At 45.8% G+C, this 14,735-nt stretch overlaps 1 protein-coding gene across 1 annotated transcript in view; it reads left to right on the forward strand.

The window, feature by feature from the left end:
- The window catches only part of LOC123345941 (voltage-dependent T-type calcium channel subunit alpha-1G-like), a 145,197-nt gene that overhangs the window by 73,170 nt on the left and 57,292 nt on the right, over window positions 1-14,735 (forward strand). Inside the window, exons 16-17 of the mRNA XM_044983059.1 lie at window positions 9,163-9,263; window positions 11,675-11,798. Coding sequence (XP_044838994.1) covers window positions 9,163-9,263; window positions 11,675-11,798 — 225 coding nt within the window. The remainder of the gene's footprint in view (window positions 1-9,162; window positions 9,264-11,674; window positions 11,799-14,735) is intronic.

The following is a 14,735-nucleotide window of genomic DNA, read 5'->3' on the forward strand; positions in this document are numbered from 1 at the left end:
ACCTCGTCTGGGACAGGTTAAATGCTACCGTGATGTTTAACGCTGCACTGCCAAGTGGTGTGGGGATTGTGCTTCAAGCTGAAGTAATCTTGGGGTGTCTGTGGGGTAATATTGAGCCCTCTGGGGAATAAGGACGGGCTCCTCTTACGTCTTTGCTATTATTGATTTAGCACCGTGTTATTTAGCACCGTGGGTGTGCCCTGTGCATTACATATGGACAAGCCATAGTCCCTGCCGGAGGCACTGACTTTCTGAGTTCCCGGGGAGGTCGCACCAGACCGCGCCCCCACTCCACCCCTTTCCCCCAAACCCCTGCCCCCGCCTTTTCCCACCCCTGCTCCGCCCCACCTCTTCCTGCCCCGTTCTGCCTTCTCACTCCCAGTGCCTCCTGCCTGCTGCTGAACAGCTGACCACCGGCGGGCAGGAGGCGCTGGAGGGGAGGTGGAGGAGCTGATCGATGGGGCTGCTGGTGGGTGCTGAGCACCCACTTTTTTCCAGTGGGCACTCCAGCCCTGGAGCACCCACAGAGTCGGCGCCTATGTTCCCTCCCCTGGAGCTTTCTCCACCTAGGCTTCACTGCAGCCCTGGCTGGATCACACATTTTCCACTCCTCCTGTTACACAAGAAACCTCCACCCATTATCAGCCTGCACAGACACAAGTGCCGATTCTGGATGCATAACCTGTATCCCTCAAAGGAACTGAGCCCCCATGGCCTATCAATTTGCAGCAGGTGGCGTTGCGGGGTGGTGGTGTGGGGAAGGGTGAAGGTTACAAAATGAGACTTAGGCTTTGCAGCAAGAGGCACAAGTAAATGTCTTTGAAAGGAGCCCCAGACCACCTTAGCTCTTGGACCTGAGCATGGTACCCGTTCTGTTCTTAGCGCTTTAGATGTACTTTGTCGGGGATCATGCAAAGCTTTTCTTTGATGTCGTTCACACCTTTCTACCCCCTGCCTTCCCCCGCCATCCCAACTTTTGCTTTCAGTTTTGGGTTAGGATGAGTGCCAAAATCTTAAAGCAAACTCAGTGAAACCACCAAGTTCCAACTGGTTCCATGTTGGAGCAATGAGAACCTCAGATCTCACATGCTTTCTCTGCAGAACCATAAATGGCAACATACAGGGGAGAGGGCTGATGTGGTCCATCTGAGATGTGCAGCTGTGTTTGGAAGACTGTGTCATTTGGTTTCTACTTCTGTTTCTCAAGTGATATTAGTCATGCAGTGGACATAGCCTGGCTATCTGTGCATTTTCTGAGTAACACTTGGCTAGTCTGTGTAGGCGCATGGGATGCAGGTCGGGGTGGGACAGGGGAGGAGACCAGGATATAATGAAGAGCCATTAGTCCAATATGTATGTCTCTTTCAGAGGTCTGAGAAGTGCCATTTAGAAAATGTTCGCTAAAAGCATGGCAGGGGGAGAAAATCAGCTGTAATTTTGCACTGATTAGAGATGCGAGGTGGTTAAGAGGCATTTCCCATTTTTACATTTTCCCTGGATCTGTGCTCTCAAATGAATGTGTGTAATTTGCAATGTGATGCTGTGCCCAATTTGTGTAAATGCCAGAGCAGTTTCAGCGTTAGAGTCACTGCAACCGCACTAGAGATGCGTCTAAATACAAGGAACCAAACTGAGAGCTGTCATCCACCCTGTCCAGCCCCTTTAAGGGAAATCAGGGGTGGAGGTTAACACCAAACTTGGCCTCCAGGCAATAAGGAACATAGAATGTGACTTATCAAATAAAAACCTGCAGACCACCTTCCCCACGTATCTCCGCTCCTGGAGGTCTCCTGGAACTTTATCTCCCTGTGCGTACAAGCGTAAATGTGACACGAACATCTCATTTTATTGAGACTTTTCTCTCATTCATCCCTGACCTTTTTCTGTTATGTTAGCAAAACCTGCATGGGGACGTTGCAAAGGCTAACAAGACCTTGAAACATCTTCCATAAGATACAGCAGGAGAATTTCGCTCCCTATCCGGAGAGTTACAAACAGGATGAGACAATAACATGTGACAGCAAATTGCTAATAAAGGGAGAGTCTAAAAATGTATACAGCTCACCCAAAGGTCTAGGCTTATTCTGAGTCGTGAGCCTGCCCTAGCTCTCGGATGGACGGCTTGACAACTAGCTAAAATCAAACTCTAGGCAGGTAGCAATTGACACTACAGCAGCAAAATCTGATGATCTTTAGGATAATGGTCTCCATGTTCTTGTCACAAACTGATGTCCATGAAAGACCCACCAGTCCTGCTCCCCTTCAGTTTGATGGGAGCAGGACTGGGGACTATGGTACTCCAACCCATGCTGAACGAGGAAAGGCTTAAACCCCATTCATTCTCCTGGAAAGAAAAGCGCAGCCTGTAGGGACTGCATCAGGCTAGGAGTGAGGGGCTATAGCCCACTGGGCAGACGGACAGTGTTGCTGACTGCTGTGCCTTGGGAACTAGGAATCGTGAAAAGCCGGAGGTTTCTTATGGGGTGGAATGCTTCTTGGAAGGAGGAGAGGACTGGAGGCTGGGGAAAGGCCTTGGCCTTTTTTCTCCTTCACTCCCCTGGCAAGGAGAGGACTGGGGCTGTGGGGACATCCTGCCAATAAGGGAGGATTTGTTTTCTTTATTTGATGGTTAGGTCACTTGAGCACACAAGACTGTGTGGGATTAATTGCTGAACCAGGAGGAAGCCAGGTTTGTGGAGGCTGTGGGGGGGAGCTTCTTGGTTTGTGGTGTGTGTTAGGCCTGTCTACTCTAGGAAATTAGGTCAGTATAGCTACGTTGCTGTGGAGTGTTAAAAATCCACACCCCTGAACGACGCAGTTCAACCAGTGTAAGCCCTGGTGTAGACAGCGCTAGGTTGACAGGAGAATTCTCCTATTGATCTAGCTACCGCCTCTTGCGGAGGTGGATTACCTTCTCTGACAGGAGACGCCATCCCGTCACTGAAGTGCTACAGCAACGCGGCTGCAGTGTTTTAAGTGTAGACAAGCCCTTAGTCTGCTTAGACCAGCGACCCCAGTAGATTGGGCAGTGACTCCTTTTACTGTCCCAGAAAGGAGATAAATGGGTGTTAGCCATCCATATTTGGACAGAAAAAGGCAGGCACCTGCCAGCATCTGAAATGCTGTAAACTGTCAGTTGTAAATTGACTGGGCCTGGAAAATGCAGCACAGCACAAACACTGGCTAGTCTACCTTAGTGAGCATTTAAGATGCAATGAGCAACCAGCGTGGGTCTGAAATAGGCATCATTCTCCATCGTAGTGTTAGTCTGGGCAAGTGTCTGCGAACAGTAATTATTGGAGAAGCAGCCGGGGCAATACTGAGACTTTGAAAGCAGCAGGTTGAGGAAATATCTTAATACATTTCATTGGTATTGGAGAATGAAAATGGAACTTTGAGACTGTTAATGGATGCTAAAGACGACCATAATTGCAAAGTACATACTGACCAGAAACAGAGGTTCTTTTGACCAAGATATAGTTGCCTAGCCACAAATCTCCTTTTTTAAAATATACTTATTCCACTCTGTCTCAGATGTGGACTCTCAGGCTATAATTTTAACTGATTGCTTTAACCTGGTTCTTAACCTCCTAGAAGTGCTGCAAACCACTTTGGTCACCCTTGAGATGGAATTTCTAAGAAAAGGGCCTGTAATTATTCTCAGAAGAATCATTATTAAAATTATCAAAAGATCATGATCTTATTGCTAGCTGGAGACTTTTTATCCTCCAGCTCAAGGCCAGATTTCTTTCCCGCTTACCTGAACCAAACACGTAAGTGGCGCATCAGAACATACTGCGTGCAGTATCTCGTAGTTTGCATCCTGCAGCTAGTAAGTTGGTAACTGACTGCAATCTTGGAATGAATTTCTGAATCAGGTTATGTACTGCATCTTTAAGCTGAGATTTTTAAAGACTGTCGTCTTCTCCGCTTTCCATGGACACAGTATAAATATTTACTGTAAACAGACTAAAGTCCCTGTAGTAATGCTCTAAGATCTGGGTTTGCTCTGGTGTCCTTTGCCAAACTTCCCATCCCTATTTTATTGTGCTGTGCTATGAAGTGGATTGTTTGCTAGACCAGTGTCCTCCCAGTGTTTCAATGGCTCTGTTGGTAATAGTTTGTAAACCACTTGGTGCACTTTTGAGATGGAAAGTGCTATATTCCGGGAAAATAAGGTTCGTGTTTCTTGGCTCGTCCTCATTGTGAGGGTTCTCCTGAATTCTTCCACAGAGACCATGAGTTTTCTCCCTTTTTCTAACAAATAATGAAACAGCAGTTACTAGAAAATATGGTGTAGATTGAAGAATTCGTTCCCTCGGTATTTTGAGCTTCCTGCTCTGATTTCCTCGTGTCACTTTTTGGGCTCTTTGCCCCCAATTTAACCTGGGTAGAACAAGAGGAAATTTCAAGTTTTTTTTTCAAAGAAAATAAACAAGCTGGACTCTTATTTAGATCAATTTGATCCTAGAGGACTAAATGTGCCTTTATGGAGCAACACCCCAAAAGCTGTCTTTATTGGGTGTACTTGATGTTTTCTGCACTGAACTAAAAACTAGAACAAGGGCCAGATTCTGATCTCCCCGGGCCCACTTTACATTGGTGTCACTGTATTGACTTTAGTGAATTCACACCCAATGAACACTGGTGTAAGTGAGACCAGAATCAGGCCCATTAACTCTTCTTCACACAATAAAATCAAGGGACAAAATTCTGCTCTGGGTTGCACAAGTGTAAATCTGGAGGAACTCCACTGAAATAATGGCCCAATACAAATCTGGATTTATACAGGTGTAACTGCAATCAGACTCTGACCTGAGATCTTTGATGTTCATATATGCTGGTCCAGTTTTTTGTTTCTCTCTCTGTCTGTCTCTCACTCAGAGTGAAATTTCCACATTCTGCAAAAGGTCCATTGTAATGTTAGAACCAAGCTAGTGAGAAATAGGAGCAGAAAGAGGGGAAGCTACGTGGTCTCAAACCAAAAGACTCTTCAAACACAATCCCCCATATGCAAAGTGAGAAGAATTCTGTTTGTGCTTTTTCATCTGCTTTGCACTAGTTTTGTAACAAGCAGATCAACAATCAGGGAATCATCTATTTTATTATCTCAATCTTCCCCCGCTCAGTGTTTGGAATGAAATAATCCAGTCCTGAGATTCATAATACATCTTCTAGCTCGCATTCAGTTGACTTGTTAGGCATGGATGGTTTATTAGCAGATTTTTTTCCGCTATAATAAAAAATTTATAGATCAATGTCTCTCTGTGACTCCAAGACGTATATCAGTCATCTTTTAATGTCAGCATTCTTCCCTTCTGCCCTGAGAAGCACATTAATAATATCCGAAATTCCTAACCAGGAAACTATTTTTCAATAGATCTCATTAATGTAGTCTCTAAAGGGTTCTCTATTCCCCCTTTGATGTTTGAACATAACACTGGTTAATATCAATGGGAGTTATGCACGTGTTTTGTCCACTGGATAGACCCCTGGGGCATGTCTCTCTTTGTCAGCTGGGTAGAGCATTGAGCACAGAGGGAGTTTAGCTTCAATAGGCCAGCAAGATCATGCCCATAACATTCTGTCTAAAGGAGCAACTGAATTAAAGGGTTGTTGGTTGTTGTTTTTTCCTTCTTGTTCTCCCACATCTTTATTCATCCTGGCCAGGTGTGTCTTATGAACAAATAGATGTGATTTAAATAACATAATTGCTATATCTCTTTGAACATAATGCAAACTCCAGCAGCAATCAGGCTGATTGTAAGCAATGCTGTGTATCTGGACTTTGCAGAGAAAGCATTTGATGGGGGTCGGCTGGAAATACTCATTTTTTTTATTTCACAGAGATTTGGATGTGGCTCAGATGATCATGGGCCAAACTGTGCTCTCAGTTACACTGGTGTAAATCTGGAGGATCTCCTTTGACTCCAGATTTACATGGCTATAACAGAGACCAGAACTTGGCCTTGTATAAGGAAGCCAAAGCTTCAGTAAAGACTGATGGATCCATGTCCCAAGCCTTTCCCATACATGTTGAATAGAGGGACAGGATGGAAGTTCACTTTTCCTCTTTGTTATCTGATGTAGCCTTTGAACTGCGAGCTGCAACAATTAGACAAAACCCAAAATATCTTTGGCATTAAAACTGGACGAAAGGAACACAAAGAGGCATTCTGTGCTGCTGACGCATTCCCATTCACTTCAAATCCCCAAGATAAATACCAGAAATGCTTTGAATAATAGATCCTTTTGGAACCTGTCCAGCATATAAAATTAACTGGACCAAGTCACAGCTCTTACGACATGCTCAAGGGCTGGGGTAGCTATCAGGGTTCTATCTAGAACTTCATAAGGTGGCTTTCGTTTTCCAAAGGTTTCAGTTTGTCACCGAGCATTTTCATTAAAACGGACACTGTACTAGCTATTACCAGTTGCTAATGAGACTCCTGGCTGAGTGCATATAAGCACAGAAAGCATTTCACCCATTCCACTCAATTACCCTGACAGCTCCAGTTTTTACAGTCCAAACCAGCTCAAACTGCTAATTGCTCAGCTCCTAGGGGGAATGCGCAGGCTTGTGCTTAAACTCTCTCATTTTATGCACTCCCAAGGTGCCTGTTTTGACCAGCAGTCTATTGGGTAGGGCACCGGACTTGGAAATCAAGTATCACAGGTTCAGCCTCTACTCTGCTGTGTGACCACAAGCAAGGCCCTGCACCTCTCTTTGCCTATTTTACAAATGAGGATAAAGACATTGATCTTCTTTGTGGATAAAATGTGCCATTGGGCTTGATCCAAAGCCCATTAAAGTCAATCGAATAATTCCTATCGACTTCTTGGGCTTTTGAACATGTCCCTGTAAGAGCTATGTGGTGGCATTATCCAGAATTAAAAAGATGGAGGGGGGAGGGGAGTATACAATCAGGATACGGGAAATCAAGGGATCGATGGATTATTTAGTCAGGGCAAATTGTTTCAAGTTATTTGTCATGCGAAGGCAAGACTGTAACCTTGAAAGTGGTCACCATTTTTGCATCCGACCCATGATGAAAACTTGAGCCTTACAATTCACTGACACCCTATGTGCCATTTGATTGTCCTTTTGGTGCTTGGAGGTGCTGGATGGATCCTCTGCATGCAGTGTGAACCATTCTGCTTCTGCTTTCACCCCATGCAACTCTATTGGCATCAGTAGGTTTGCAAGCAGTGGGTGTGTACAATTTGGTCCCATATGTCGATATCAACTACAGCTCAAACGAGAAGAAGTTTGAGGTAGTTCAGTAAAGCGATAAATATTGATGTGTTGCCCAGCAATTGGGATAATAATGGATGTATAAATCCAACAGTTAATTGATTGATTATAAATGATAACCCGGTAAAAGTTTACCTTCAGAATGTAGTGGATTTCCAACGAAAGACAATATCTGAAGTCTGAAATTCTAGTGTGTTGGAGGAAGATGGGTAGAATCTGTGGCTAGTTTTGTTTTGGGGAAATCAGGTTTTAGTTTTGCAAAATCAGACCCAAGCCCTGGTGATGTTTTTGCCCATTCCCCCTTTGTCTGACCCCCTCCTAATGCGCGCGCGTGTGTGGGGGGGAGGGGGGATGTTCAGATAAATGGCTCTGTTTTAGACCTCTCCCTGGTTGGAGACTCATTAAGGACTACATTGTGATACCCTTATTGACGTCCAGTAACACTTTGCTGCACAAGTAACCCCATTGATTTCAAGAAGTTGGCACATGTTCTAAGCTAGTATTCAGCGCAGGTACGGGTGCCCCTCTGCCCTGAGGGGTAGGCACATTGCTACATGGTTTATGGTATTGTGGAAAGAACAAATCTAATATCCGATACAGCTGTACTCTATGGGCCTCGTCCAAAGCCCATTGAAGTTAATAGAAAGATTCCTATTGACTCTAACAGAATTTGGATCAAAGCCCTAAAATCTGCCATCTTCTCTTAAGCCACCATGGTATAAGTAATCTGTTAAAATGGTAAGGCAGGTGTACACTTGACATTCTGTTAATGGACCAAAGTGGAAAGCACTGGCGACTCCTCCAATATCACAGCGGTGCACAAATATGTGACTCAGTCATAAAGTTCAAGGCAGGAATGAACCAGATCATCTAGTCTGAGCTCTTGTATATCACAGGCCTTGTACACCACCCAGTCACCTGCACACCAAGTCCAACAGCCAGAATTAGACCCAGGTGCCACAGACACAGGAGTCCACAAGTGGTATGCAGACGTCTGACCCTCTGCCCTTTTTATTGGCTCTAACATAAGCCCTACATGTTCCTTTTTAACTTAGAATTAAACCTTGGAAGATTTGGGCAAACATCTGTTAAGTATCCAGAATGTCTGAGGCTGACCTCAGAGCAGGGATTTTAACTAATACACTTGTCCTATTAGTGTATTCATGTTGCTATAAAAATAATGGTAACAGAGTTTTCAGATGTTTAGAGAGTCCTGTCACTAATCAGCAGAGACCTGGGCTCTGCTGCTCTAAGCCCCAGTTTTTGCTGGCAGTGCCATGCACACTGGGGTCTTTGCTTTTTCAGCTCATAATCGGCTGCTTTGCTGAATGGTGAGTGACATTTCTTCTATGAGAAAAAATGTGACATCTTAGCTTTGTGACTGACTAGGTTTGGAAGACCCTTTTTAAAAAAAAACAACGTTCTCTGCTTTTTTCTTTATGACTTTTAAAATGTCGTCTCCGTGTTAGCGTGGTGACTGTGAGCAGATACCATGCGCAGCAGTGCCTGTCCACACAGTAGATGTCTTTAAATTTATGGCCTCCCACTTCCTTTACACAGCTGTGCTTAAGACAGTTCTGTAAGTGGAGTTGCTTGCATGTACTCTTAGGTATCATCAATCTATCCCTGAGGTGCACAGCAGGGCATGTGTATCCATGCTGTCAATTTCATTATTTTAGTCTTGTATTACACACAAGAAATGTCATTCAGAAATGACCCCAGCTCGCAGGCCTGCCATGCTGCCATATAACTTCCAGGTTGACAGGGAGGATGAGAAATTAAAGCACCACAAGGGTTTCATGCTTGGCTGTTTGCTTTGTCTGGGTTTCACTCCATGGCTGATGCTTGCTGTAGTTGCTCAGAATAACTGATTACAACTCACTGTACAGTTGTCATTTTTCTTTTAGAGCAAAAGTGAGCGTATGAAGGCTTGGATAAGGGCACACCTACCTTCCTGGTGCAAAGAAAGGGATTCCTGGTCTATCTACATCTTTGCTCCTCACTCTAAGTAAGGCAACTTCCATAATAATGTGATAGCTCTGGGTAGAACTGAATGTAAGTGTTACAGCGGATCACTCTGCCCCAGTACCGTGAAGATCAGAGCCGTCATTGTATGCCAGCCTGCCCGTCTCCCAGTCGGTGCATCAAGGAGGGTAAAGCCCACAGCGCTCTCTAAGTCTTGGAGACAGATTCTTTCCCCTGCTCCACTCCATTGACTTATAGTAGCCATATGGGTTGCTGTAACTAGCTGGGGAGCATTCCCCTGGTGCAGATAAATTGTAGGATTGCTGTAAGCTCTAGCGTAAGGACGAGCTGTGGGCAGATCATGAGCACATGGGTGTGGGCTCTTAGCTTATAGTATCTTTGGGATCAGGGGCTGCATTATAGCTCATAGCCAGCCCAGGGAGCAGCCCCTCTCTGCTTTAACTTACACCAGGATCAGGTTCAGCTCCCAGAACAGCCCACAATACGGAGGGTGAAAAGGTGGTTTAAAGCCCTCTTGGCCCTCACCCATGCCCTGTGCCTCCTGGAGGTGCGGTACAGAATCTGAGCCCCTGTTTATTCACCCGGGGTACCTGAGGAACGCTGCCTCCTCCCTTAGGATAGGTGGTGCTTTGGTCCTAAGGACTCGTGGATGCCAGCTGTCACCCCCATATCAATAGACAGGTCCCAGACATTGCTTCATGTACACTTGCTGTCCGTTTAAGAAAGAGCGCAGAACCCAATGGAGCCTTTGCCCTGGTGGAGGTGAGTACCAGGGCAAGCCAGGCTGCTCCAGGCTGGGAAAGCTACGACCTAAAGGTCAAAGGGTCAGAATAGCTGCTGGAGGTAGCAGCAACCAGTTGTTTGCCCAGTAGTCTGTGGTGGTGGTCAGCGACGGTGTGTAACTTACTGTCCCCTTCACACAGATTCTCGTTGAACTACTCCCACCCATTCTACCAATGTCTGGGGGACTTCACCAGACACTGTGAAGGGGGCGGGTGTTCAGTTAAGCTGGGAACCACTTTAACTGATCCCCTTCTTCCAGCTCCTCAGTGTGTAGTGAGGGGCGTGGGTGTAAGTAGCTCCAGGGGAGTGTAAAGGGATTGAAGCTAAATTGCACATTACCCTTAAATCTGGCCCTGTGAGCCTATGGAAGTCTGTAAGAGGCTGGCAGTGCTTGCTGGGAACACCTCACCCTCTTAGCAGGTGTTGAGCCTGCTGGCAGAGTTAAGGTGGTCCTGCTTGACTCACTGGGGCAGGCAACTGGTTACTCCACCCTGATGGAGTACTGGGTACTCTGTTCCATGACGCTGCCAGCAGAAGCCCTCTGGGAGGAGGGAGGATCTAGGCTGTGGGCTGAGAAGTCCTAAGGGAGGAACCCCAGGCACAGCCACCCTTGAGAGAGAAGGCTTGAACAGATCTTTCTTATGCTGCTGTTAATTTCTTTGTTAATAAAGCCAAGCACCCAGGGAATGGGTGAGCTTTTGACTTTACACAGTAGGTGGGGAAAACACCTGGGTACACAGTGGCTAAGTACATCCAATGGTATCTAAATTGGTGTCGCACATGCGTTGGGGGGACCAAAAGAAAGTATTACCCCAACTTAGACGACTCCTAGTCTTAGACTTGCCTCTGAATTGGGCCCTTTGTGTTCCCTTTCTCCCATCCCCCAGTCACACTCCTCCAGGAAAGGCCCGTTGCTTACATAAAGGAGCAAGAGTCCTTTGTTCTTCCCAAGGGGCAGCTGCTAGATGGCCATCTGGAATCAGTGCCCTGATACACGTTCATGCAGCAATGTCATGGCTTGTCCTAGGGGCCGCCTTGCATTTTTAAGCTGGAGGGCCCAAAGCAGCATTCCAGTTCATTCATACAATGATTACACAGGCTTTTAGAAACAGTCTTTGGGAAATGTAATACCATGTTATAAATCCTGCATCAGCGTACAGCCATCTGTCATGCTAAATAGCTCTTGTTCCTTTGTTCAGCATAGCATTCTTTAGCCTAGCACACTCAAACTGGGTTATTTTCTAGCTAGAGATGGAGCTAAACTAGAGCCCTGAATTCAAACGTGTCTTTGACACTAGGGGTAAAGGAGAGCTTGAAATCCGAACCTGGCAATAGGTGTAAGTTGCAAGTGGCTGCTCTCTTTACAATGAACCAAACCCCAAATCCAACCAGGCACCCCTAAACTTTGTGGTGTTTGCAAATTGTGTTCAAATTTTGTGGCTTGCACCCTTTTCTGTTTATACTGAGAAAAATTTGCTAACACGTGGCCACCCTAGAGGAAGAGTCGGGAGTCAGCAACGCATCTGCTTTTCAAGCCGACTGTTCAGTTCTCACGCCGTGCATAAGGCTGATACTTTGACAAAAGTGTTTCAGACCAGTTAGGTGTTAACAGCTCATCATGTGTCTTTTTTTTTCCCCTTTTCTGGGCAGATTCCGTCTGATGTGCAATAAAATCATCACTCACAAGATGTTTGATCACATCGTCTTGGTTATTATTTTCCTGAACTGCATTACCATTGCCATGGAACGGCCAAAAATTGAGCCCCACAGTGCTGTGAGTATCGGAGTTGTGCTACAGGTTAATGATTTCCTGAACTCTCTGCTGTCACATTCAGTGGGAAGCCACCAAAGCTCAAGCCTCTGTGCTCCTCAGCTGGCCTCCTTGTTCTCAGTAGTATGAGAAAGAGTATCCTGTCTCTGCATAGCTATAGTGAAGTCAGTCAAGTCTATGCTGATTTATACCAGCTGAGAAACTGGCCCTGAATTCCAGCTCAGGAATCAGATCTTGCGGGGCCATGCGGCTGCTTTGTGCAGCACTGACAAGTGCTTGGACCACAAACCGTGTCTAACTGGCCCAGAGAGGATCCACCAGTGAGAGATGAGCATGCAGTGGTATAGAGCTGACATGGGGGCTATATACCATCCACCCTCCCTGCTGTGTGTGGTACGTGCATATGGCTAGATAAAAGGGAGCACCACACGTAGGGACGCCCCCTGCACTTCCCTGGTCCTGCAGTATGTTTTAGCTCTTTGTGATCATTACAGGCCAGCGTAAGTAAGGGCAGTCCTCAGGCTCTGACACCGCACAGAGGAAACAGCCATGCACAGAGCATCACCAGCATCAGGGCAGTGCATGGGAGGGCTTTAAGCCATCTCTGCATGCTGCTCGTGCCTTGTGCTCTGAACATCATGGCTGCATCCAGGGATCTGGCCCCAGCTGTTTATAATTGGCCATTCATGGTTTATTTAAAAGAAAATCGATCCTGCCTATGTGGTATTAACTTCAGCAATAAATGTACCTTTGCAGCACGTGCTGAAGTGGATTTTCCATGATGCTGCCAACAGACAGGGATTCTTTCAGGCATTCAATCCTCTGCCCTCACCAAAGCTTCTTTCATCTGATTCTGAAACATACAAGACCAGCACTCGTGTGCTGGGAAAGACATCAAGGCTTCCACTTTTAATATCCCATCTCCCCAGGCACAATCAGACTGTTTTAATACATGATATAACCAGGACATCTGTCTCCATTTTCTTCTCTGATAAACATTCAAACACTTTTACTCTCTCAGCGCAATGTTAGCTCCTTCCATCTGTTCTGCATCAGCGTATGGGTGGTGGGAAGGGATGGGGGAAGCTGTTCATTTTGTACTTTTCTGGCCTCTTTGTCGATCATCTTTGTTGTGACATAAGCAAATTGAATGGATACAAGCACTGTAATTCCATTTCCCTGAACCATTTGTTTTAATAAATTGCATAATGATTTTTCAAACCAGACCCTCATAACATCAACTCCTATCAGTCAGATGGGCAGAATCATCCACTTGCTCTTTTATTTCTGTATCGATTGCAGCTGAGAGATACACTAGGCTGCTTCTGACATATTGCAAAAGACTGTTCATATTGCAACAATATAAATCCCTGTTCCCTCAGTGCGTGAGTGCCTTGCTGTTTATTGTTTGTGGATCTTTAAAACTAAGGTTCTTTGTGTTCTTTGTGTACATTAAAGATCCACTTGGCACGCCTCCTCAGAGAATAAGCATGCCCCAATCTCCTTAAGCCAATTTATTTCCTTCACTGTTGTGCAATAAGTGACTGTCCTCCACCCCAGAGATGGCTGCATTTCATTGCATGTACACGGTAGCAAAGTGCTTTGGAGTCTTTCTATATAAATGTAAACTCTCGTTATCATGTTGTCATCTGTCAATATGTGAGTCCGGTGGGTTTTCTGAGGATAGAGCTGGGGAAAAGTGCTGGGTTGGTAGCCCTGGATAGTGAAGCCTCTGTATCCACAGAATATGTACAGCATGGATAGTAGCTCCAGTGCAGACTTCCTCACAGTTCCCCAGCCCTGCCCGGGAGGGGCCCACCGTTAGGGTGAGTGGTGATTAGTCTTCACAACCCATTCAGTACTTGACCTCTTCTGAGTCTTGCAATGTTGCCAGTTAATGCCAGGGTGGTGGTGGCTTTTGTGATCCATTGGGAACTGGACTTTAGCCACCAACCAGCCAGCAGATGGAAACAACTCTTAGGGCTGGTCTATACTGGGGCGGGGGAGATCGATCTAAGATACACAACTTTAGCTACGCAAAGTATCTTAGTTCAACTTACCTGGCCGTCCTCACGGCGGTGAGTCGACTGCCGCGGCTCCCCCGTCAATGCTGCTTAGTCCTCCTGCCGAGGTGGAGTACGGGCGTCAATTCACGGATCGATTTATTGCGTCTAGACAAGATGCGATAAATCGATCCCCAATAGATCGATTACTACCCACCGATCCGGCGGGTAGTATAGACGTACCCCAAGTCACTTCCAGCCTGGGCTGGATCCGAAACAATGAACTTAGAAGGGGAAGCATGACCTATTTTGGGGCACAATGTTATGACAAAGGCTCTAGCATGCCACAGGAGGCTCAAGGAGCTCAATCTATTTAGTTTAACAAAGAGAATGTTAAGGGGTGACTTGATCACAATTTATAAGTACCTAGATGGGGAACAAATATTTGATAATGGGCCCTTTAATCCAGGAGACAAAGGTTTAAACACGATCCAATGGCTGGAAGTTGAAGCGAGACAAATTCAGACTGGAAATGGTGTACCTTTTTACAGTGAGGGTAGTTAGCCATTAGAACAGTTTACCAATGGTCATGGTGGATTCTCCCCCATCACTGGCAATCTTTAAATCAAGATTGGCTTTGTTTCTAAACGTTCTTCTGTAGGAATTTTGAGGGGGGAAGTTCTATGGCTGGTGTCATACGGGAGGTCTGATAAGATGATCACAGTGGTCCTTCCTGGCCTTGGTCCTTATGAAAGAGGCCTATAGCATGGAGCAGGGTTCCTGCAGATCAGGATTCTGTTTTCACCAGACACTGATATTTTTCCACACACTCCTGCCGGTTAATGAAACAGGCTTGTCATTCAGGCTGGGCGTTTTCAAAGTTTTGTTTTTACAAGGTTTGGATCAACAAAACACCCTTTTAATGAGAGTCCATTGG

Source organism: Mauremys mutica, chromosome 12 (assembly GCF_020497125.1).
Source record: "Mauremys mutica isolate MM-2020 ecotype Southern chromosome 12, ASM2049712v1, whole genome shotgun sequence".
In the NCBI taxonomy this organism is placed as follows: Eukaryota; Metazoa; Chordata; order Testudines; family Geoemydidae; genus Mauremys; species Mauremys mutica.